The sequence below is a fragment of the Arachis ipaensis genome, chromosome B08, assembly GCF_000816755.2.
Source record: "Arachis ipaensis cultivar K30076 chromosome B08, Araip1.1, whole genome shotgun sequence".
Lineage (NCBI taxonomy): Eukaryota > Viridiplantae > Streptophyta > Magnoliopsida > Fabales > Fabaceae > Arachis > Arachis ipaensis.
The window spans coordinates 33,120,528-33,147,652 of record NC_029792.2 but is presented as its reverse complement, the minus strand read 5'-3'; the positions used below and the strand labels follow the sequence as shown (position 1 = coordinate 33,147,652).

Here is a 27,125-nt window from a genome sequence, read left to right as displayed (position 1 = left end):
TGCATAGGGCTGTTTTGGGCGTTCAACGCCAGCTTTGGATCCTTTTCTGGCGTTGAACTCCAACTTGTAACTTGTTTCTGCGCTGGACGCCAAACAGCAACATGGAACTGGCGTTGAACGCCAGTTTACGTCCTCTATTTTTGAGCAAAGTATGGATGATTATATATTTCTGGAAAGCCCTGGATGTCTACTTTCCAACGCAATTGGAAGCGCGCCATTTGGAGTTCTGTAGCTCCAGAAAATCAACTTTGAATGCAGAGAGGTCAGAATCCAACAGCATTAGCAGTCCTTTTTCAGCCTGAATCAGATTTTTGCTCAGCTCCCTCAATTTCAGCCAGAAGATACCTGAAATCACAGAAAAACACACAAACTCATAGTAAAGTCTAGAAATATGAATTTTGCCTAGAAACTACTGAAAATAAACTAAAAACTAACTAAAACACACTAAAAACTATATGAAATTAACCCCAAAAAGCGTATAAAATATCCGCTCATCACCCACTTATTCATACTATTTCCATGGTTCTACATTTGCCTTCCTAATTATGTGCTTTGATTGAAAACATGCTTCTTTGGCCTTCAAATTGCTAATTATTAATCTTCTCTTATTACCATTAGATGCCTTGATTTGTGTGTTAAGTGATTTCAGAGATTACAGGGCAGGAATGGCTCAGAGGATGGAAAAGAAGCATGCAAAAGTGGAAGAAATACAAGAAGTTGGAGAAATTGCTAAGATGTCCAGCCTGACCTCTTTGCACTCAAACGGCTATAAATTTAGCTACAGAGGTCCAAACGACGCGGTTCTAGTTGCGTTGAAAAGCTAACGTTCGGGGCTTCGATTTGATATATAATATGCCATCGTTGCCTTTACGCTAGGTGACGCGACCGTGTGCTCCATGCGGCCGCGTCGCAGTGACGGAAATCAGCGTGTTTGAATTCTTCTCCAGCGATTTCCGGGCTGTTTTCGACCCAGTTTGCGGCCCAGAAAACACATATTAGAGGCTATAAAGTGGGGGAATACATTCATTCATAAATAGGCTTTCAAATTCACTTTTCATGTTTTAGATGTAGTTTTTAGAGAGAGAGGTTCTCTCCTCTCTCTTAGGATTAGGATTTTAGACTTCTCTTAGTTTTAGGAGTGACTCTCAATCCCATGTTTAATGTTCTTTTTATTTATTTTCTCACTTTTGTTTATGACTCTTTATGATTGATTTTCTATTTTAATATATTTTGAGGTATTTCAGACTTATGATTGCTCTCTTTAATTTATGTTACTGTTGCTTCCCATCTGAAGGCATTTTCGTGACAACCAAAACGTTTGTACGAAGGGATTTCTGTCGGTTTAGAGACTATATCTATAACGCGAATGTTTTTATGAAATTCTTTACTGGCAAAAATCCTAACGTCAGCCGTCGAATTTTATCACTAAAAACACATGTTCTCGCGTCAACTCCCGCTTCCAAAGTTCAGAAACGCATACTTCCCCAAATTCAAGCTAGGTATTCTTTGGCTGACTTCGCTAGGTATTCTAGGTATCCTTTGGTTGAATTCGCTTTCTCTTCAACACCGCCTCCGTCCGACACCACCACCGGCGACCACCATCGCCTACCCTCTCTCTCTTCCTTCTTCTCTTTCTTCCCCATTTCTCCATTTTTTCGTTCCTGCGTGCGACAACCCTGTTCGTGGAGTCACCCTCTGTCCACATTTTCAAGCACCGACAAGCAACCACCAACAGCGGCGACCTTCTGTGCCACTGCGACATCACCACCACCCCACCGCCTCTCCGTTCTTCTTCCTCCTTTCATCAATGCAGGTTCCCTTCCCCTATTTCCTGTCTTTCTTTTCTTTATTTTCACTGCTTTTTTATTCTGTTTTTAAAAATTTTGGTTAGGCTTAGGTTTGTTAAAACTTGTGTTTCTGGACTGAAATTGTTGTTGGCTGTATCTTTCTGAAATTACTGGGTTGAATGTTGCTTAGATTGAATTGAAATTTACTATTTTGAACTCTGCGCACCACATGTTCAAAGAAATGCCTGAATGGAATTTTTTATTTAATTTCCATGTCTGATCAGTATAGGCTTTACATTATGGTGATACTGCTAATGCTAACTTCACAACTTCCTCGTGACTAGATCAGCATTACTCAACGTCACAGCATTACTATTTATTTGTTAAGTAGTAGTGACTGTGGTAGCTAATAGGATTGCTAGCAATAATAAAGTAAAGACAAAAAGAGGTTTCACTACTTATATTCACTACTAATAGGATAGCTAGCAATATACTTATGTGATTTCTGATTCTCTCTTTTCTTTTTTTCTAAACAAAAATAGTATTCATATTGTTATAATAATAAAAATAAATATTTCAGTGCATGCCCATTGCTATTGCCATTGCCATATTTAAAAAAAAAGTAGTACTTGTCTTAGTCTCAGGCCTTTCTTTTTGATTTTGCTTCTATTCTTTGCACTTCATTTACTTTACCCTTCCTTTCTTTTTCAATTGCCATGTTTTTCACTTGTCCTTTCCCATTATAGAGAGCCAGTTTTTTGGTTAATTATAACTACAAACTGTTGAGTTATTTATCATAAGCACTATAGTATATTGTTGTTCTCTTAATTACTTGTAAGCCATAATTAAGGATAGATAGAGATAAGACTTCACTGTTTTTCTGAACCCCAATTTGAATTTACAGCTGCATGTGAATCTGCTAGCTATATCTGGCCTTCTTCTTGTTGCCAACTACATACACCATCTCATTTTTATAAAAGTGGAAGTTGTCACCTTTGTTATTATTATCATGTACTTTTACTTTGGATGTATAGAAATGGAAGGACATTTAGGAACACATACTATCATCTTTCTTCCAGTTCTATCTTATTACAAATAAATATTGCTAACTTATTTGTTGATCATTAAAAGTTTTCAAATAAAATGTCATGGCTCGAGTTTTGATTTTATTTAATCTATTTACCTTGATCAATTATATTTTCTGGTACTATTACTACACTGTTTAGTTTTAGATTATGGTGCTTATGGTATTAGTTCAACTTGCTAGCTATATTTCAATGTCTCTAAATTGCATGCATTAATTTATGATTAATAGATAAGATCCATAACAATGGTCATTAGTGGACTGTTCTCTATAATTAAACAGTTTAGTTGTGTATGACACAATCAAGATTTTGATCGGAACTATATGCCTGCCTGCCTCACAGACTGGCCGTCGACCAAAAATTACTTCGATCAGCATGTGGCTCGACGAATGTGGTGCGGTAGTGTGCCATTTTACAGAACCCATGTCAACCTAACCGTTTCATGAGTTTTGCTTAGGCCTGCCCAATAAAAAAGGGCTCACATGCTAATTACCAGTTTGATTTTTCTTTTTATTTTTAGTGTCCTTTTAAGATATTTTGAACTGAATAGTGAAATCAAGAATGGGCTTATCGACATCGTTATTCCTGTCTTAATGTTGAAACTACTGAAAATAGAAATCGAAATCGAAATCGAAGTGGTTGTAAACCTTGTGTATGCACCAATATCTCACTGCTGGAATTACTATCACTAGTTACTAGCTGGTGGAGAATTGTTGTTTTACATAAAAATAGATGTTTCCAAAGTACATTATAGCCTCAAATAGATTCTTCTTCAGATTGTTCTGTTTTCCTTTTGAAATCTGGCACAAATCTATTGGCTCTCTGGATTCCATCCTCATTTTTATTAATAATAGTCTCAAGACAAAAATATAAAAATATTAAAATAATTATTTTTCTATTGTTTCAATACCTTATAGTTTATATAGTATTTTAACGTGACTTCTATTTCTTCTCAAACATTTAGAGTTATATCTATAGATTGCAATGATTCCCTGTTCCTAACTTTATATTTTGATTTTCTAACAACAGCATAAACATTTGAAGCAGCTTTCTTAAAAGATTCCCTCTCTCTCTGGTGCTGCAAAGTTAGGGTTTCCTATGACCAGGTACACTACCCTTTTCATTTCTTCAATTACTGCTTGCTGTAATTTCAGCTCAGGTATTAGCAATTGCCAACTTCTGCTTATTCTTCATGTGTTGATTGCTTGCTTGATTTCTTGTTAGCTAGGTTTAAGTTTGTTGAAATTTGAAATTTGGTTACTGATTAAGCATTTTGTTACTAACTGATTCTGTTTTTTGGTTTAGCTTCTTGGAGCTTAGTTAGTTTTCTGCTTCTTTGTGAAGTATGAGGAATCATCAATATTGAAAGAATATTCAATTTTTTGCTACCGAACTTAAGATTCTGATATACTCTTTTGCAATATTTGATATTTCTATGCAGCATTTCATAGTGGGAACTGTAGTGGTGTGGGTCAATAGAATCTTTTGATCAAAGAAACAATAGTGGAGTATTTGGTTCTTCAGCATATACACTATCACAAAGTATTGGTAGAGTTTAAGACTCCCAGAAAAGCTATTCAAGGTTTAACCTTCTACTTTTTTATTTATTTATTATCTCTGTTAAATTATTGAGTTTTATTTTATCTTTATCTTTATCTTTATCTTTATTATCTCTGTTAAATTATTATGCATGCTTATCTATACTTACTTATTCAGCATATACACTATCACAAAGTATTGGTAGAGTTTAAGACTCCCAGAAAAGCTATTCAAGGTTTAACCTTCTACTTTTTTATTTATTTATTATCTCTGTTAAATTATTGAGTTTTATTTTATCTTTATCTTTATCTTTATTATCTCTGTTAAATTATTATGCATGCTTATCTATACTTACTTATGTATGCTTGTTTGTGTAAACTATTCATAGTGAAAGTATAAATTATATTGATGATAAGATTTTTATTTGTTGTGGTTTCTCGTTGAATAAAAAAATTAAAAGGTGAATATTATCCCTTTGATATGTAGGAAATTAAATTCATTAATAATGGAAAACCATAACCGAAGTTGGATGTATGATAGAACGTATGATCAGAGGTGGGGTCTTAAACCCAGTTTTATTAAAGGGGTAAATGAATTTGTTGATGTGTGTACTAGAACTCATGAATTTCTCAGAGGAGGTTTAGTTAGGTGTCTATATGCAGATGTCAATGTGGGACGTTTAAACAGTTGATCGACATTAAGATTGATCTATATACTCATGGGTTTAAACCTAATTATTGGGTTTGGACAGAGCATGGAGAAGAGATACCCACAGAGAATCAGATTAGGATAGAAGAAGACATTGAAAGTAGCTCTGAATTAGATGGTGTTACATGGGAAGAAAATTTTGATCGTTATCATGAGATGGTTGTTGATGCTTTGCAACCTGAGTTTCACATGTACATGCAACCAACAGTGGAGGAACCAAATCGAGATGCTAAGAGATTTTATGACCTCTTAGATTCAGTTAGTAAACCCTTGTGGAAAAATTGTATCCATTCACGATTATCACTTGCCAGTAGGATGCTGAGTATAAAATCAGAGGGAAACCAATCCCAGGGATCTTTTGACCAATGGGCAACTTTGTTTAGAGAAATGCAAACAACTCCAAATGAAATTCCTGCTAATTACTATGAAGCTAAGAAAATTGTTTCCCAACTTGGGTTTAAGGAGGTTAAGATAGATTGTTGTGTCAATGGTTGTATGATATATTACAAAGAGGACAAAGATCTTAGACAATGTAAATTTTGTGGGAAGCAGAAATTTAAGCCTAGGAAGGGAAAAAATAAAGAGGTGCCATATAAAAGAATGCATTATTTGCCATTGATTCCAAGGCTACAAAGGTTGTATGCATCAATGAGTACTGCCCCTCATATGTTGTGGCATCACCGAAATCGCAGAAAAATCTGCCATTAAAGAAAAATCTGCTTCTGCTATATTCTTTACCCAATTTCACTCATTTGTGGCATATCATCCAAACCACGCTGCTTTTTACTACTAGCTGATGACACTACTAGCTGATTTTACTTTAATTGCATATTTGCTAATACTCCTCTTGCTGCTGCTACTTCAATGAGCTGGCACTGCAGGGTTAGTATATGCTGTAAAAAAATCCTACAGCCATTGATTCCTTTAAACTTTGAAACATGCATTTTCCTCTCATTTTCCTACTCTTCCTTCCTATGCATTTTCCTTCCTACTCTTCCTACTCTTCCTACTCTTTACTGAATTCAAATCCGCAAAAGCATTTTACTACTAGCTGATGACACTACTAGCTGATTTTACTTTAATTGCATTTTACTTTAACTAGTATGGATAATAACTTGCTTATTTTAATGTGTACAGGATATCGTTGGTAGAGACAGAGATCGCGGTCGTGGTCGTGGCCGTGGCCGTGGCCGTGGCCGTGGCTGTGGCCGAGGCCAAAAGGGGAGGCCTAGGCTTTCTACTGGTCAGCCCCTTGACTTGGATCCATACTCTCTCGTTGGGTCATCATCCGACACGACTGCTCCGACCAAGGGTACTATATGTACTGTACCTTTTGTTATTAACTTAATAATAATTTGACAGACAAGGATAGTTTTAATCCTCCTTATAGGATTTGTTTTGAATGCATTCATGAATAATTAATTACATTAAAGACGCGAGTTTCTTCCTTTATAAAAGAATTCTGATATCTTTTGCTATTAGAGAGAATTCTGATATCTTTAGATTATTATTACTTGTTAAACTCAACATTACTTGTTATTTATTTGTCAGCAAAATAAATTTGTATCTGTTCAGAGGCTAAATTTTATTCCAATGATTTTTTTAAAATAGAAATGCTTTGACATTATTGATACAGAAGAGGATGATATCTATCAAGCTTGGAGATTTAGCGCTGCCAAGCGCTTGCGAGGTATGCTCCATGCCATTCGTAAAAAAGGTGCCCGTCCATATTGGATCCCACCAGAAGTTCTTGGTGAATTGATGAGACGTTGGAACATTGATGCCTATAGACAATTACAGGCGAGAAATACAGCTGCCAGGAAATCGACTCGAGGTACTTCCCTTTACACTGCAGGAGGCACCACCTTTCCAGAAGCGAAGTTACGCTTGGTAAGTTGCTTATAGACACTCTTTACTATGATATTTGCTGTTCTGAAAGTTGTTTAATAGAAATGATCTCAAATGTCAATCAGTGAATGGTGACAGTTGCAAATGTTATGTTCCAAAATTTTAATATAAATTGATAAAATAAATAATATGTATTTGCATGCACTATACATAGAAAGGACACAGTAGATAGCCTGCTTTATAATTCCTACTAATTATTAGATATTAGATTTAGAAAAAAATAAAAATAAATAAGTGTTTCCATTGTGTCATTTACCTGGTAATTGGTATGTGAAAATATACAACTATACAAGGAAGCGTTAATGATATTAGTGTTCACTTCAATGTGGATGATGAAAATATGATACTTTCAAATGATTGATGAAGATACTGATTAATTAGCTAAGGGAAGAGTGAAGGAAACTGGAAAATATATAGAAATGACAAAAAAAGAAAAAAAAAATCGTGAGGCTGACATGAAAAAGAGAAAACTACCACATATAGAAGTAAAGAATTTGTTCTTTAGTTAATTTTTTGTTTAGGTACCAATTGTTTATTCAAGCTATTCCCTTGCATTCTGATTGTTTATTCTTCCCTTCCCTTTAGTTATCAAAACTTACATACATCTCCTGAAGTTGCATCGATTTTATGATTTTCAATACTAGCTTTGTTTATGAACTTCACTGCAGTTCTTCTGGATTTTCATGAGGTATATCATTAGTAGTATGGTTCTGCACGAATTTTCTTGCTTATTTTATATCCAAATTCTCTGCATATGTAGATATGATTGAATTGGTTATTTGGTTATGCTTTGGTAAGCCTTAATCCAGTGGGTACAAAACGAAGAGGTAGGGTATATGGCATGGGTGAGGTAAGGGACTCTTCCATGAGTTGATAGGCCAACCACGACCACCAGCACTGATGTTTTGGATCTTAGAGAATGAATCATAATACTCAATAGGGAAGCTGAACAACATGCTGCTAAATATAGAGAGCTTGAAGACCACTACCAAAGGGAGAAAAGAGAGTAACAACAGACTGTTGAATCCTTGCGTGAGGATCTCAACACCAGTAACTCACAGATAGATCAATTTAGTCATCAGTTGAGCAGTTTGACTGAGTATGTGAGAGCCATGGGTCCTAGTAGTTGGATCACGTGTTCTCCCACCTCCTCCTTTTACTTTTCCAAGCTCTCAGAAAAGCACAGCCCCAGCCCCAGGTAGAAAACTCCCACCTATTCTGCTTGTTTTACTCATCCGTGCACTTTTATATCCCTTCCTGTTTTCAATTTTTCTTTGCTTGAGGACAAGAAAACTTTTAAATTTGGTGTTGTCGCTTCGCTTGTGGCTTTTCCGTTTATTTTAATGACACCAAAGGGAGGCGAATCATCTTCACCGAGGAGCACAGCCTGAAGAATGAGACGACCAGTAGGATAACTGAGGTGGTTGAGTTCCTTTCATTCTATATCTCCTTCCATTCTTATTATGTTATATTCCTGTTTTTTCCTATTTTACTTGAATGTCTGCATGATCTTTAGTTGTTTTCATTCCTAGGTTCTAGTTTAATTTTGCTATTTTTAATTTTGTGCTGTCTTATGTACCACTCACTGAGCTTGAATCCAAAGAAAAAGAAAAGAAGTGATGTATTGCATGAGAAATTGAGTTTATATTTAACAGTAATCTTATTTACTTAAATGTGGTGGTATTATTTGTGATTCTGAATGGATAATGTAAACAGTGCATATTTGAATTTGAATCAAAAGATGTTGATGCATGAGGAACAGAAATTTAGAGAACTATTATGAATTTTTTGAATTAAATAAGAAATTAATCATTGAAGTAAAAGAAACAGCAAAAAGAAAATAAAGAAAAGCAAGGTCCAAGGCTCTAAGCATCAATGACTAGGAAGGTCAAATATGATTAAAAGCTCAAAGAGTTGTTTTCCTAGTCATATACTTGTGGTGTAAATGTGTCAAGTGATCCTTGAGATAGAGCACCAAGAGTCGAGATCAAATGCATATAACAGAGTATGCCAAAGGCTTTGAGCACCACTGTCTGGAAGTAATTAACAAAAAAAATCATAACTTAAAGAGAGTTCCCCAGTTAAGTGCTTGTGGTGTAGTTGTGTCAAGTAAAACTTTAGACAAAACATTTAAAGTCACGGCTAGGCTCAAAGTGCAAAGCACCAAAGAAGAAGGATAAAAGAAAATTTGCTATTTTCAAGGATTAATCCGAAGTAAAAAGGCCAGAAAATTAATAATACTATCCAGATTCTAATCCCGAATGACAGTGACATTCCTTAGATTCAAAGGATAGTGAGATGCTAACTCTATTCAGAATTGCAGTATATAAACTCCACTTTAAGGAGAGACAGCAGCTTAATTGAATACTCGCTTCTCATGCAAATTCACATCTGAAACCTGTATCAGTTTTGGTTGCTTGAGGACAAGCAACAATTCAAGTTTGGTGTTGTGATGCGTGAGCATCTTTCCTATCTTTTCCTAGTGAATTTGCATTCAAATTGTTAAGTTTAATCAAGAATTAATTATCTTTTAGCCACCATGTATGCTACTTTGAGTCGTGTGCAATTCTATTTATTTCAGGTAGCATTTGGATGGATTTGATGGACTTTCTGTAGAAAAAGAGAAGAAAGAGAATGATGCTATCAACCCTAATCTCCCTGCACTTTAACCTAAATAATTTGAGCTACAGAGGTCCAATTGATGTGATTCTCATGGCGTTGGAAAGCTAACTTTTAGAGCTTTTCAACGATGTATAATAGTCCATACTTCTTCTCCATAAACTCAGCAAGGGTGGCGCCAAACTCTAGGTTTCTCAAGTTAGGCACCAAGATGAACATAATCCATGAATCCAAGGCAGCACAAGTGGCACCTAACTTGGGTTTTACCAAGTTAGCGCCAGGACAAGGGAAAGCATTAATGGAATTCTGCCAAGGTGGCACCTAACTTGAGATTTCTCAGGTTAGGTGGCCGACCACTCCACTCCCAGTTAGGCGCCAACACTAAGAAGCAAAATGGTCCCCACGTCTAAATTGCAAAGCCACGAAGATCCTTATTTAATTCTGATTAAACTTTATTTTATTTAAAAATAGGAAAAGATATTATTTAGTTTTAAGAAATATAATTTACATTAATTAATTAGGATTAGATATAAAAGGGAAAAGAATCAGCCCTTCAGGTTCTCTTCTCTTCTACCTCATTCCGTAATTTATAATTTTTCTGAATCCTAGTTTTCTCTCTGAACCATGAGCAGCTAAATCTCCACTGTTAAGGTTAGGAGCTCTGTCTATTGTATGGATTGATACTATTATTTTTCTATTTTAATTCATGTACTGATTTCTATTTCAAGAATTGTTTTTGTTCTTTATCTTATGAATTTGGGTGGAACGGAAGTATGACCCTTGTTCTAATTGAGTTCTTATATAACTTGGAAAAGCTATTTACTTGAACAACAGCTTGAAAATAATTTTTTCCTATATTTCTAATTATATGGACTTAACAGGATACGTGACATATAATCCTCTTATATTTGGGTAATTAGGGTTTCTGTGGCATATAAACTAGAATTGAACTTCACCCTCTAATTGGAATCAAGTGACCAAGGAATTGGCGGTTGATAAAAGTTAGAGGAGACTAAAAAGGTCTAAGGAATTAGGATTTAGTCCCATATAGTTTGCCATAAATTGAATCTTGCATGATTAAAATAGTTAATAAGAAAAGTCAATCTAGAAGATAGATATCTCTGAAACCTTAACTGTTTTCTCCTTATATATTTCACCTCAATTTACTACTTTGTTTTCTGATTCTCTGAATTACTGTTTGATGCATTTGAACTCTCAACACTCTTATCTGTTTGTCTAACTAAGTGAATCACTTAACCATTATTTCTTAGTCCATCAATCCTTGTGGGATTGACCCTCATTCACTTGAGCTATTACTTGGTACGACCCGGTGCACTTGCCGATTAGTTTGTGGACTTTGAATTCTGTACCATTACACTGTTAACTGCGGGTGTTTTGGGGAAGGAACAAAGCTTAGAGCAGATTCCGATTGTTTTTTAATTTCTCGAAGTGTTTTCGAACGACATTGATGAATTTCCTCCTTCCTGAGAGGTTGAATTTGTGATTGAGTTGGTGCCTGGAGCAGGTCCGATCTCGATTGCTCCTTATAGAATGTCGCCTTTAGATGGTCGAGCTTAAGGCTCAACTAGAAGATTTAATGGGTAAACGCTTTATCCGACCAAGTGTTTCTCCGTGGGGAGCACCGATGTTACTGGAGAAGAAGAAAGACGAAAGTATGCATCTCTATGTATATTACAAGCAACTGAATAAGGTCACAATAAAGAATAAGTATCCACTGCCAAGGATTGACGATCTCATGGATCAATTACAAGGAGCCAGAGTTTTCTCTAAGATTGATTTGCGATCTGGTTATCATCAGATAAGGGTAAGAGATAAAGACATCCCTAAGACCGCTTCCAGGGCTCGTTATGGTCATTACGAGTACACTGTAATGTCTTTTGGGTTGACGAACGCTCCTACGGTGTTCATGGATTACATGAACAGAATCTTTCGTCCATTCTTAAATAAGTTCGTTGTTGTCTTCATTGATGACATACTAATTTATTCTAAGACCGAGGAAGAGCATACTGAACACTTGCAAATTGTGTTACAAATCCTGAAGGAGAGAAAATTGTATGCCAAGTTATCTAAATGCGAGTTCTGGAAGAGTGAAGTGAAGTTCCTTGGCCATGTAGTGAGTAAACAGGGAATAGCAGTAGATCCTTCTAAGGTGGAAGCAGTAATGGAGTGGGGACGACCGACCTCAGTAACTGAGATAAGGAGTTTTCTAGGCTTAGCTGGCTATTATCGGAGATTTATCAAAGGCTTTTCTCAAATAGCTTTGCCATTGACGAAGTTAACCCGCAAAGATGTGCCATTTGTCTGGACTTCTGAATGCGAGGAGAGTTTTCAAGCGCCGAAGCAAAAGTTGACCATTGCACCTGTATTGGTGTTGCCTAAACCAAAAGAACCATTTGAGGTGTATTGTGATGCCTCACTAAAGGGACTGGGGTGTGTGTTGAAGCAACACCAAAATGTGGTGGCGTATGCCTCACGATAGTTGAGACCTCACAAAGTTAACTACCCAACGCATGACCTAGAACTTGCTGCGGTTGTATTTGCACTGAAGGTGTGGAGCCATTACCTATATGGGGTTAAGTTCTGAGTTTTCTCTGATCACAAGAGATTGAAATACCTCTTTGATCAAAAAGAGCTTAATATGCAGCAGAGGAGGTGGATGGAGTTACTGAAAGACTACGACTTTGAGCTAAATTACCATCTAGGGAAAGCAAATGTTGTGGCGGATGCTCTAAGTCGAAAATCGTTGTGTGCTTCTTGGATGATGCTTATAGAAGAGGAGTTACTTAAAGCATTCGAGGGCTTGAATTTGGGAGTTCAAGAAATGTCTGGAACTCTGTGCTTGAGTCAATTGCGAATTTTGAGTGACTTTAAGTCCAGGATTAAAGAAGCTCAACAGGACAAGAAGGAATTGCAGAAGGTATTGCCGGCAATTGAGCAAGGCAAGCGATGGAGGGTATCATAGGATGATGATGGGTTATAGGGGTTCAAGAGCAGAATCTATGTACTAGATGTTAGGACCTTACGGCAAGACATCTTAAGGGAAGCACATAAAAGCGAGTTTTCTATTCATCCGGGAAGCACCAAGATGTATCAAGATTTAAAAGCTATGTTCTGGTGGCCTGGTATGAAGAATGATGTGGTGGAACATGTTTCAAAGTGCTTAACTTGTCAGAAAGTAAAAATTGAACACCAGAGACCTTCCGAGACTTTGCAACCTTTAGAGGTTCTGCAATGGAAACGGGAGAACATTGCAATGGACTTTGTAACGGGACTGTCGAGAACTAGCGCCGGTTTTGATACTGTCTGGGTGATTGTGGACCGACTGACGAAGTCGGCTCACTTTTTACCCATTCATATGAACTATACCCTTGAGGAGCTAGCACGTTTATACATAAACGAGATTGTGAGACTTCGCGGTGTACCTACCACTATAATTTCTAACAGAGATTCTCATTTCACTTCAAAGTTTTGGGGCGCATTTCAGAAAGCTTTTGGAATCTGATTAAGCTTGAGTACAGCTTACCATCCTCAAACAGATGGTCAATCTAAGAGGATGATCTAAACCTTAGAAGATATGTTGAAGGCTTGTATTTTGGACTAGCTGGCGAGCTGGGATCGGTACATGTCACTAGTAGAGTTTGCATACAATAACAGCTACCATGTGAGTATTGGAATGGCTCCGTATGAGACTCTGTATGGAAGGAAGTGTCAATCTCTGCTATACTGGTATGAAGCTGGGAAGAAAAGCTTGTTGGGACCTGAGATGACAGCTGAAACTACTGAACAAGTCAAGAAAATCCGAGATAGGATGCTCACTGCTCAGAACCATCAGAAGAGTTACGTCGATCAGAGGTGGAAGCCCTTAGAGTTCGAGGAAGGAGACCATGTTTTCCTTAAGGTTACTCCAACAATAGGAGTAGGTAGAGCGATTAAAACGAAGAAGCTGAATCATTGATACATCGGTCTGTTTCAGATTCTTAAGCGGGTTGGATTGGTGGCATATCTGATAGCTATACCACCTCACCTTTCGAACCTGCACAACGTATTTCACGTGTCACAACTTCGAAAATATACTTCTGATGCTAGCCATGTGTTAGAACCTAAATCCGTTCAGTTAAAGGAAGATTTGACGCTCCAAGTGACTCCGATCAATATTGACGACACGAGTATTAAACGGTTACGCGGAAAAGAGGTTTCATTAGTTAAAGTTGCGTGGAGTCGGGATGGTATTGAAGAGCATACTTGGGAACTTGAGTCAGAGATGCGAACAGACTACCCACACCTATTCTCAGGTAACTGAATTCGAATTTTGTGGGTAAAATTTCTATTTAAGTAGGTAGAATGTAAAACCCAGTTTTAATGAATAATTAACCCACAAATTAAAATTTTTTCTAGAAAATTAGAAATGTGATTTTTATGGTTTAATATGATAGAAAAATTAAAATGAGAATTTCGACACTAATTTTAATGAATTTGGCCCAAGATTAGGCTGAACTGGGTGACCGGGCCCGTATTGGGCCCAAGGCCCAACCCATCTAAGCCCAAGACACTTAAAGAACACCCTTTCTCCTCTCTCAATTATCAAACACGCTGCAAACAAAATTGGGCAAGGGAAGAACACAATTCCCAAACTTAAACCCTCACTTGATCTTCAAATCCTTGTAACTTTTTATCTGGAGCTCCAATTGTCGCACCATTTACGACCACGCGACCATGGCGTCGAGTTCTACAAAGCCTACAAGATGGTGTAAGAGGTAAGCCACGTTTTTCTTCCAATTTTCCCAACCCTTAATTTTGAAATTATTGGGTAAAAAGTGTTGAGATCTTGAGCTTTTGATGTTATAAGATCTAATTAGCTTGAGAAAAATGCTTAGTCCTACCTCTTTGATCCTTGGTTGTGGTAAGAATTCTCAACTCTTGTGGAATTCTTGATTTATTGTATATGAGTGTTAAGTTTCTATGTTTAAATATGATATTGTGGAATAGGTAGTGTAAATATGTATATTGGAGCTTGATTGTGGTTTTGAAAAGCTTGGAAGTAAAGATATATGCTGGAAAATCTGTTGGTGAGGTGTTAAGGCCTTGGAAGCTTGAGGATAAGTGAATTGAGAGTGTTCTGGGTTTGATCAAGGAATCGTCCAAGGTATTGGTTTCGGTCTCTCGTATCTAAAATATAATGTAAGGTGAAAACTTAGGCTAGTGACTCTAGGATAAGAATTGAATTGTTGTTGTTGATGATTGGTTAAAAATGATTATTATGCATGTGGTTAATATCCTTGGAGATTGTGAATTGGTGCTCTTGTTGATGAATGTATGAATTGTTCATGATATGGACTAGGTTGTGTATAATGATTGGTGAATTTGGAGTTGATATTGCATTTGATATGGATATTTAATGAGTTATATTGATTGTTGTGAAATTGGAAATATTGGGTTGGAACTTGATAAAAATGGAGAATTGGTTGAATGTGGATATAATAAGGAAGTTGATTATATAGATTGAGAATGCTTGATGTTGAATTGGTAAGTTTGGGTTGGTTTGAAGAGGATTTGAAATTGGGATGTTTTGAAAAAGGAGGTTTTGCAAGTTTTGTGAAAATTGTGATTTTGGCCCAACTTTGACGGAGCATAACTTGGTCTATGGACCCCCGATTTGTGTCAATTGTTTAGAAATAAAATTTGGTCCGAGATGTTTATGTCGTTCGAAGAACGGCGGAAAATATTTTAAAATGAGTAGGTTATTCTCAATCAAAGTTTGGTGTGTAAAACTGAAAATTTTGGATTTAGCAGCATTTCAAACTTCTGCCTCGAGGTCTTGTGTATGCAGGGTGTGGGTCGTGTACGCGAGAGTGGCATTTTCTTGGTTGCGTACGCGACCACATGGCATGCGACGCGAGTAATCAATTCGGGTTGAGGAGCTCGTGTACACGAACCAGTGATGCGTACGCGAGAAATCCAATTTTGCCAGGGTGCGTACGCGAGAAAGGGCACACGACGCGAGCATATGCTACGGGCTATGCTCCTCACGTACGCGAGCCCCTGTTTTTCTGCAACTATGTTTCTGGTTTTTAATATATTCCTCCAACGTTCAAAACCCTGTTTTCTCTTGTTTAATGCCTGATAAGTAGTTTTTGGGTAATGAACCATAGTGAGGGTTGTGGGGGAGATAATTGTGGATGAAGTAAGGGAAGAATTTATAATGAATCATGATTAATGAGGATTGTATAAGTTGCTGAGGATGATGGTGGAAGTGCTATGTATGATATGAGCCGAATGGCTGTATATGATAATGAATTATGGCTAGTTGTGGATTATGTTATGAGCCGAATGGCTGTATTAATATTGAATCATGGCTGAGTATGAATGCATATATGCTTATTGATTGATAATGTGATTGTTGCACTTCCAAATATCTAAGATACGAGTTTCCCTGGGCAAACCCAGTGGCTAGCCACCACGTGCTCCAGGTTGAGACTCGATACTCTGCTGACCCTATGTCGTAAGTGTGGCAGGACACTGTGAAAGTTCCGGATGAGCTCGCCCCCGTGAATAAACACCAGTGTGGGTGTTATTTGATTATGATTATGATTGTGTATTACTCGAGTTGGGGATGCATGGTGCACCAAATTGTGATTACACTTTTCACAACTCCGCACAACTAACCAGCAAATGCACTAGGTCGTCCAAGTAATACCTTACGTGAGTAAGAGTCGATCCCACGAAGATTGTTGGCTTGAAGCAAGCTATGGTTATGTTGTAAATCTTAGTCAGGAGATTAATGATAAGAGTGGTTATATTTATGAAAAATAAATAACATAAAATAAACAGTACTTGTGATTCAGTAATGAGAAACAGGCTAAGGTTCTGGAGATGTTTTGTCATCTGAATCTCTGTTTTTCTACTGTCTTCTTCTCCAAACACGCATGGCCTCCTTCCATAGCAGGCTGTATGATCCTCTCGGATGAAAAATACCAAGCGCTGTCACCGCACGGCTAATCATCTGTCGGTTCTCACTAGCGTCGGAATAGGACCATTATCCTTTTGCACACTGTCACTGCGCCCAACATTCGCGAGTTTGAAGCTCGTCACAGTCATCCCCTTTCAGATCCTACTCGGAATACCACAGACAAGGTTTAGACTTTCCAGATCCTAGGAATGTTTCCAATGATTCTAGCCTATACCACGAAGGTTCTAACCTCTGGACTCGGTCCGTGGATTAGAAACCCAAGAGATACGTACTCAAGCTGTCACCCAATGACTACATTAAGCTCAGATAGAACGGAGTGGTTGTCAGGCACGCGTTCATAGGGTTGAGGATAATGATGAGTGTCACAGATCATCATATTCTCCATATTGAAGTACGAGTGAGTATCTTAGAATAGAATCAAGCATAATTGAATAGAAAACAGTAGTAATTAAATTAATCCATTGAAACACAGTAGAGCTCCTCACCCCCACCTATGGGGTTTAGAGACTCATGCCGTCAAAGGTACAATATGAAATAAAAATGTCATGAGGTTACCAAATGAATCTCTAAAAGTAGTTTTTATACTGGACTAGTAACTTAGGTTTACAGAAAATGAGTAACTAAGTGCAGATAGTGCAGAAATCCACTTCTAGGACCCACTTGGTGCGTGGCTGGGCTGAGCTTCCAAGCTTTCACGTGCATATGCCCAAAGTTGGCGTTAAACGCCACCCTGGGTGCCCGAATGGGTGTTTAACGCCGAAAATGCCAGAAAGTTTTAGGCTGACTTTGAACGCCAATTTGGGCCATCAATTCTCAAGAAAAGTATGGACTATTATATATTGCTGGAAATCCCAGGATGTCTACTTTCCAACGCAATTAAGAACGCGCCAATTGGGCTTTTGTAGCTCGAGAAAATCCATTTCGAGTGCAGGAGGGTCAGCATCTGCAGCCCTTTTTCAGCCTCTGAATCAGATTTTTGCTCAGGTCCCTCAATTTCAGCCAGAAAATACCTGAAATTACAGAAAAACACACAAACTCATAGTAAAGTCCAGAAATGTGAATTTTAAATAAAAACTAATAAAAATATAATAAAAAGTGACTAAAACATACTAAAAACTATGTAAAAACAATGCCAAAAAGGGTATAAATTATCCGCTCATCACAACACCAAACTTAAATTGTTGCTTTTTCCCAAGAAACTAAAAACAAGATAGGATAAAAAGAAGAGAATATACAATAAATTCCAAAAACATCAATGAAGATTAGTTTTAATTAGATGAGCGGGACTAGTGGCTTTTTGCTTCTGAACAGTTTTGACATCTCACTTTATCCTATGAAGTTCAGAATGATTGGCATCCATAGGAACTCAGAATTCAGATAGTGTTATTGATTCTCTTAGTTCAGTATGTTGATTCTTGAACACAGCTACTTTATGAGTCTTGGCCGTGACCCTAAGCATTTTGTTTTCCAGTATTACCACTGGATACATAAATGCCACAGACACATAACTGGGTGAACCTTTTTAGATTGTGACTCATCTTTACTAGAGTCCCCAGTTAGAGGTGCCCAGAGCTCTTAAGCACACTCTTTTTTTTGCTCTGGACCACGACTTTAACCGCTCAGTCTCAAGCTTTTCGCTTGACACCTTCACGCCACAAGCACATGGTTAGGGACAGCTTGGTTTAGCCGCTTAGGTCAGGATTTATTCCTTTGGGCCCTCCTATCCATTAATGCTCAAATCCTTGGATCCTTTTTACCCTTGCCTTTTAGTTTAAAGGGTTATTGGATTTTTTTGCTTGCTTTTTCTTTTTTCTTTCTCTTTTTTATTTATTTATTTATTTATTTATTTTTGGCAAGCTTTTCACTGCTTTTTCTTGCTTCAAGAATCAATTTTATGATTTTTCAGATTATCAAATAACATTTCTCCTTTTTCATTATTCTTTCAAGAGCCAACAATTTTAACATTCATAAACAACAAATTCAAAAATATGCACTGTTCAAGCATTCATCCAAAAAATAAAAAGTATTGCCACCACATCAAAATAATTAAACTAATTTTAAGATAGAATTCGAAATTCATGCACTTCTTGTTCTTTTGAATTAAAAACATTTTTCATTTAAGAAATGTGAAGGATTCATAGGACATTCATAGCTTTAAGACATAGACACTAGACACTAATGATCATGTAATAAAGACACCAACATAGACAAAACATAAAGCATAGAATTCGAAAAACAGAAGAATAAGAACAAGGAAATTAAAGAACGGGTCCACCTTAGTGATGGCGGCTAGTTCTTCTTCTTGAAGATCCCATGGAGTGCTTTAGCTCCTCAATATCTCTTCCTTGCCTTTGTTGCTCCTCTTTCATGGCCTTTTGGTCCTCTCTGATTTTATGGAGGATAATGGAGTGCTCTTGTTGAGGTCCATGAGTGGGCTCTCTTGTTTGCTCCATCCTCTTTCTAGTGATGGGCTTTTGAGATGAATCTCTCCATCTCTCATGACTCGGAGTTGGAAGCAACTGCCTTCCCTTTCCTCTTCCTAGAGGTTTCTCCAGCCTTAGGTGCCATTAGTGGTTATGGAAAGCAAAAAGCTGAGCTTTTCCACACCAAACTTAAAAGCTTTGCTCGTCCTCGAGAAAAATAAGATAGAAGGGAGTAGAAGAAGAATGATGCAATTAATTTTGAAAACTTATTACTGTATACAAGAAAAATGAAGAAGATTTTAAAAGAATTTGAAAAGATATGTAAATTTTGAAAACGTTTTAGAAGGAATTGAAAAGAATTAAAAACAGAATTAAAAAAAGAATTGGAAAGATTATTAATTTTTTAAAAATAGAAATTGAAAGATGAAAGTCTAAAATATGTTTGATGCAAAAAAATTATGAATTAAAACATGAAAATTTGAAAAGAAATCGAATTGGAAACAAAATTACCTCCCCTGTGTCATCCTGGCGTTAAACGTCCAGAATGCTATTTATTCTGGCGTTTAACGCCCACTTGTCTGCCTATTTGGGCGTTTAACGCCCAGCCAGATACCCTGGATGGCGTTAAATACCAGGAATTCTTCTTTACTGGGCGATTTTCTAAACGCCCAGAATGCTGCCTGTATGGGCGTTAAACGCCCATTCTACTATCCTTACTGGCATTTAAACGCCAGTAAGCCTGTCCTCCAGAGTGTGCTATTTTTGATGCTATTTTTTTATTCCACTTTAATTCTGTAGCTGTTTTTATGACTCTACATGATCATCAACCTAAAGAAAACATAAACTAACAATGGAGAATAAAATGAAAAATTAATTATCATGGATAAATAAGATTGGGTTGCCTCCCAATAAGTGCTTCTTTACTATCTTTAGCTGGACTTTTACTGAGCTTTTAATTTAGTCTCAGTTTTGAGCATTCTTGCTCAACATTGCCTGCAAGATAATGTTTGTGCTTACTGTACTCTTTGGGTATGAATCTCACAGCTTTATAGTTTGCAATGTCTACAAACCAAGGTACTTCCTGAATGGCAAAGAGTTGCTCATCTGGGAAGGTTTCAGAGATCTCAGTAGGAGGAGGGGATGCCTCTGCTAGTAGTTCTATCCGGGACAGGTGATCAGCTACTTGGTTCTCTGTCCCCTTTCTGTCTCTTATTTCTATATCAAACTCTTGTAGAAGCAATACCCATCTTATGATTCTGGGTTTTGAATCCTGCTTTGTGAGGAGATATTTTAGAGCAGCATGGTCAGTGTACACAATCACTTTTGATCCCACTAAATAAGATCTGAACTTGTCAATGGCATAAACCACTGCAAGCAACTCCTTTTCTGTGGTTGTGTAATTCTTCTGTGCGTCATTTAAAACATGGCTAGCATAATAAATGACGTGCAGAAGCTTATTATGCCTCAGTCCCAATACTGTACCAATGGCATGGTCACTGGCATCACACATTAGTTCGAATGGTAATGTCCAGTCTGGTGCAGAGATGACTAGTGTTGTGACCAGCTTAGCTTTCAGAGTCTCAAACACTTACAGACACTCTTTGTCAAAGACAAATGGTGTGTCAGCAGCTACCAGATTGCTCAGAGGTTTTGCAATTTTTGAAAAATCCTTTATAAACCTCTTATAGAATCCTGCATGCCCCAGAAAGCTTCTGATAGCCTTAACATTGGCAGGTAGTGGTAATTTTTCAATTACCTCTACCTTAGCTTGATCCACCTCTATTTCCTTAGTCGAAATTTTGTGCCTAAGGACAATTCCTTCAGTCACCATAAAGTGACATTTCTCCCAGTTTAAAACTAGGTTAGTCGCTTGGCACCTTTTCAGAACAAGTGCTAGATGGTCAAGACAGGAGCTGAATGAGTCTCCAAATACTGAAAAGTCATCCATGAAGACTTCCAGAAATTTCTCTACCATATCAGAAAAGATAGAGAGCATGCACCTCTGAAAGGTTGCAGGTGCATTGCTGACACAAGGATTTATTCCGGTTCGAAATTCCACAAAATAATTCCATTGTTAGTATAGTCCAAACCAATAGTCAATCCTCAAATCAAATTAAATTTGAGTTGTGTCACATGTACAAACCCCAAATAAGAATTAATCGAAGTATTTGAACTCCGGGTCATCTCACAAGGAATTGCAATGAAGTGCTCAATTATTGGCTCTGAGGGGACAAGAGGGGGTTTGATTTTATATTTTTTTGCAAGAAAATAAATGACAAGAAAGTAAATGATAAGAACTTGATAAAATAAAGCAAAAGAACTCTTAGCTAGACATAGGTAATTGAGATCACCATCCTTGTTTACATACCAAATATTGATAATTATGAGAGGCCAACCTATTAAGTCTACTTCCAAAGCCTTAAGTACGTAATATCTACTCCTAGGCTTGAAGTACGTCAAATAGGTTTGATCACATCAACCCATAAGTCCCAACCTACCTACTAATTAGATTAGTAGTGGATTGGCGTCAATGAGTATCAAATTGATCACCAAGGGTTCTCAAATCACCAATTCAATGAGACCCAATGACTCAAGGTAACTCAATTCCCTTAGCCTAGGCCAAGAGTCAAGAAAACTACTCAAAAACTAGAAGAAACATTTTATCAAATACTTAGTGTGCAAGAAAAGTAAACATCATAAAATGCAAGAATTAAAAGAACCCATAACTACCACAATCAAGAAATCAATAATAGCATATAAGATGAACATAAAAAGGACATAGAAACATAAAATTGCATTGAAAGAAATCAAGATCCAATAATGGTTCACCAACATAAAAGATATCAAAATAAGAAATTAACAAGTAAAGACTATAAGATCAAAGATGTGATAACAAGAAATTAAGAGTGAAAGCTAAATCAAAACAAGAATTAAAAATTGGATTTGAGAAAATTAAACCTAAACTACCCTAAATTCTAGAGAGAAGGGAGAGCTTCTCTCTCTAGAATTCTACCTACAACATGATGAAAACTAAACTATGACTACTTGGTTCATTCTCCCTTCAATCCTTGGATTCAATAGCATCAGAAATGAGTTGGATTGGGCCCAAAATGAGCTAGAAATTGCTGGCCACGATTTCTCTTTAGTGGACCCACGTGCTCCATCGGTGCGCACGCGTACATGGCACGTGCGCGCCCCTGAACGCAAGGCAACATATGGCAAATTTTATATCATTTTGAAGCCCCGGATGTTAGCTTTCCAACGCAATTGAAACCGCCTCATTTGGACCTTTGTAGCTCAAGTTATGGTCGATTGAGTGTCAGAAGGTCAGGCATGACAGCTTTACGGTTCCTTCATTTCTTCATGAGTTCTCCCACTTTGCATGCTTTTCTCCTCACTTCTTCCATCCAATACTTACCTTATGAACTTGAAATTACTCAAAAAACATATCAAGGCATTGAATGGAATTAAAGTGAATTAAAATCACCAATTTTAGGGCCTAAAAAGCATGTTTTCACATTTAAGCACAAATCAAGGGAGAATTGCAAAACCATGCTATTTCATTGAATAAATGTGAGAAAAGTTGATAAAATCTCCCAAATTAAGCACAAGATAAACCACAAAATCAGAGTTTATCAAATCTCCCCACACTTAAACCAAGCATGTCCTCATGCTAAGAATAAAGAAGGACAAGAAAAGGGGTATGAACATTTATTCAATGCAAATAAACTATGTGCACCTATCTATATGAATACAACTAAATGCAAAATGATTCTACCTACTTGGTTAAAAATAAATCAATCTCCAAGAACATGTATGAACAAGTGGGGCAAAGGTCATATGACGACTCACAAACTCTACCAATCCAAATATCAAAATAAAGTTCGAATAGACTTGAGAAGAACGCTCATGAAAGCCGGGAACAAGGAATTGAGCATCGAACCCTCACTGGAAGTGTTTGCACTCAAGTCGCTCGAGTGTATAGGGTTGATCACTCAGTTCTCTTCTACTCATGCTTTTCAAGATTTGTTTTTCATCTAAAAATCAACAATTATTCAATGCATGCATACATTCATCATGAGGACTTATTCATAGGTTGTAATGGGGCTAAGGTAAAGGTAGGGATGTATATGGTCAAGTGAGCTTGGAATTTGTATCTTTGATTAGCCTAAGCTCTCACCTAACACATGTAACAACCTATACAATTCTAATACTCAACCTAACTACCCATGATTCCCACTTTTTTTTTCACATACTCATACATTCTCTTCAATTAACATTCCATATGCATTGATTTTTATTGAACTTTACTTTGGGGCATTTTTGTCCCCTTTTTATTTCTTTTTCTCTTTTTTTTTCTTTTTCTATAATTTTTTTTACATATATATATGTTCTTTTTTTTTCTTTATCATTTTTTTTCTAAAGTATATGCAAACATATCAATGCATATGGTTTTACATATAGTGCATGAATATGTACCCAATTCCCAATATTTTTAACAAAAATAAAAAATAAAAATTACACTTTTACCTCAACCAATGTCCCAAGTTTCCCATACCCAAATGATACACACCCTCACTAGCCTAAGCTAATCAAAGATCCAAATTAAGGACATTTATTGTTTTTCACTTAGGGGTAGTGGTGTGCTAACATTAAGAACAAAGGGGATTAAATAGGCTCAAAGTTGGCTAACAATGGTTGATGAAAGGTAGGCTATTTGGGTAAGTGAGATAAAATGAAATGATGGCCTCAATCATATAAATGTATGTATACATGGAATAATGGACATAAAGAATCAAACAAATCAAAGATTACAATCATAGAAAGAGAATGATGCACACAAGAATGAAAATAAGTGGTTATATGATGTAACCAAATAATTTGGCTCAAAACTCACATGCTTGTGTTCTTAGCTCAAAATCCATGTTCCAAAATAAATTCTTCAAGCAAGTTCATCACAAAAAAATTTTTTCAAATTGGTAGGGTGCCCTAAAAACAATTTTTCTTGGAAAAGAAATCATCACCCTAACCAAGTAGTCCTAACATAAAAAGGAAGTGGTAAAAATATGTACAAATTCTAATTAACATTCAATCTATCATGCAATGCAACAACTAATCTAACAAAGACAAAAATTAAAAATTGATGTTGAAAAAGGAAGTTGTTACCCATGGAGGTCGGTCGGACGACCTCCCCACACTTAGAAATTTGCACCGTCCTCGGTGCATGCAAAGAAGAGCAAGGTGGACGGGTTGCTACAATTGATGAGCTCCTTTAAAAGGTTGTGCGGGTGAACTTGTTTGTTGCCCCATTTGAAGTTTTTCCATCCCTTTCCTTCTTGGTGGCCAACCTAAAAGGAAAGAGAAAGAAAGGAAATTAATCCTACAACAAATATATTAAAGCAATAAAATATAGGCGGGGGCAAATGCCAAATAAGAGTAAGGTTTTCACTACATGGTAGCTACAACATGTGAGTGATAAAACAATATAAGCTAAGGCATATTAACTAACACTTGATGCAAGAGTAAAGTCAAAGCATAGGCAAATGACATGAAGAGCATGTTGCATCAAGCTTAATCAATAATTGACACAAACAAGATTAATGATAAGCATGAGAGAATTTGGTCCCATCCTAACTCAATGACAACAATGAATAAAAACAAGGGATCATGAATTAGGAAGGACTAAAGCACTAATCTTGTGTGTAGAGCAAATACTACAATTAATGTCAAACAAGTCACAAAACACCAAGATAACCAAGAAATTCTCAACAATTGAATATAAGAATCTAACACCATTATTAAAATAAGAAACTTAGAAAACAAAATAAGCACAAGTTATAAAAAGCAAAATTAAAATGCAATGGGTGATAATATGCAAATGCAACATATAGAAGAAAATGAAAATAAGAAAAATAAAAAGTAGAATTTTGAAAAGAAAAGAAGAAATGAAGGAAGAAGAAGAAAGAAAGAGAAAGAAACTAGAAGGAAAAGAAGAGAAGAAGGGAAAAAGAAAACAGGGCAGAACAGGGGAAAAACAAGGCGCGAAGGGCGACGCGGACGCGTCACGCACGCGTGCGCGTAGGTGGGCAGGCAAGACAGGCGACGCGGATGCGCATAGCACGCATACGCGTGGATGTGAAGTTGGTGACCGACGCGGACGCATCATGTACGCTTGCGCGTCAAGTCGCGGGCACAGAATATGCACAACTTTGGCACAACTCTCTGGTTTTTGTACCAGGAGTGTGAGATGCACCACCGGCGCGCGCGGATGCCCGTTTTTTTTTTTTTTTCAAAAACAGGGCACTCCCCTAATCTAGAAGCATTTTAAAACAATCAAAAATCAAACTTAACAACAAATCTTTTGGTTTTTGAAAAATTTTCAAATACACTAGAAACAAAACTTATACTACAAGCAAAACACTACTCAACAACAACTAAGCTACAACTTAAGGCATAAATCTAAGCAAACAAACTAACAACCAAAATATTAAAACAAGAGTATGCAAAGAAGAAAACTACCTAACAATGGCAACCCAATTCATCCATTGATTATATTTACAAGAGAATGGAAAGAGTTTACCATGGTGGGGTGTCTCCCACCTAGCACTTTTGTTTATTGTCCTTAAGTTGGACTTATGGGGAGCTCCTCTTAAGGTGGCTTGTGCTTGTAACCATCTTGGAACATCCACCAATGCTTGAATCTCCAATAAGCTCCATTCTTCAATGTTAATATCTTCGAGCTTTGATGGAGTTCTTCACAAACCATGAGCTCCCAAAGTTGATTTTCCTTGTGCGATCCGGGATCCCACACTTTGTTTTGACACCCATCTTCAAAGTGATCATCATGATTCCACTTGGGTGGTTTAGCCTTGGAATCTCAAAGAAGCCTCCAAACAACTTCCTAAACCCATACAATTTAGCTCCACACCAAACCTTGCAATCAAACTTTGAGCAAGCAACCATAATGAACCTAGAATGATGTTTCCAACCACTACATAACTCTCTCCTACTCTTAACTCCACAAAGAGCTCTAAGTTGACCATCATTTTCAATAAAACCATATTCAAGTGGGAAAGTAAAGATTAGAGATAAGAATTTTACCCACTTGAATGTTGTGTAGGATGTGACTTAGAAAGGGGGACCTCCCAACACTTAGCTAATGTGAGATCCATTCCCTTGTGCTCTTTCTTTGCATCTTCCACCTCTTTACAACTTTTCTCAACTTCAACCTCTTCCTCTTGGTGGCTCTCTTCCAATTCAATCTCTTCTTCATTGCTCACCAAGGGCATGAGAGGTTGTTCATCTTCTTCTTTGATCTCAATTTCAAGCCCAATGGGAAGGATTCAATTGTAGATAGGAACTCCACAATGATTGAATCCATCTCTTGATCAACCTCTTCAAAGTCTTCACCCATGATATACTTTGGAGGTTGTACACCCTCCTCAACATCAACATCAAGCATCTTGGAAGAGGACTCTCTAATTCTACATTCCCATGGACTTCCAAGATCTCCTATGTTTCCAACCACTTCTTTCGGCTCATTTATCTCAACTTCTTCCCCTTGTGACAATTCTTTCTTTAACTCCTCTTCTTCACCTTGAAGCTCTAAACTCACTCCCTCACTATGCTCCTTAATTATCTCTCCACATTCGTCAATGGGAGTGCCTTGGTTGCTTAGGCTTAGTTGGGAGGAGACCATATTGCTAACGGCTTCCGCTATGGTAGCTATCTTGGCTTCTAACTCCTTGAACTCCTTTTGGTTCTCTTCTCCTTTCGAATGTAAGAACTAACATATTCTTGGAGAGAATCATCCATTGGAGGTGATGTAGAAAAAGAAGGTTCATTGTTTTAGAAGGAGGTTTCATAATTGGAAGTTGGTTCATCTTGGTAAGGATATGGAGATGGCGTATATTAAGGTGGTTCTTGAGAGTAATTGTGTTGGAATGATGGTGGTTCCATGTATGGTTCATATGGTTCATAAGGTGGTTGGTATGGTGGACAAGAATTAGGGTCATAATGAAGTGTTTGGTGGTAGGGGGCTTGTGAGTAGGGTGGTTCAAAGTCATGT

At 37.1% G+C, this 27,125-nt stretch overlaps 1 protein-coding gene and 1 long non-coding RNA gene across 2 annotated transcripts in view; both read left to right on the top strand.

Moving 5' to 3' along the window:
• On the top strand, positions 1,754–4,448 carry LOC107612280. Its single transcript, XR_001613672.2, has 3 exons — positions 1,754–1,813; positions 3,920–3,978; positions 4,314–4,448. It is a non-coding gene; the product is annotated as an uncharacterized LOC107612280 (long non-coding RNA).
• LOC110265285 overlaps positions 14,381–27,125 on the top strand; it is a 38,355-nt gene continuing 25,610 nt past the window's right edge. Inside the window, exon 1 of the mRNA XM_021108208.1 lies at positions 14,381–14,421. Within this exon, the coding sequence (XP_020963867.1) occupies positions 14,381–14,421 (41 nt within the window). The remainder of the gene's footprint in view (positions 14,422–27,125) is intronic.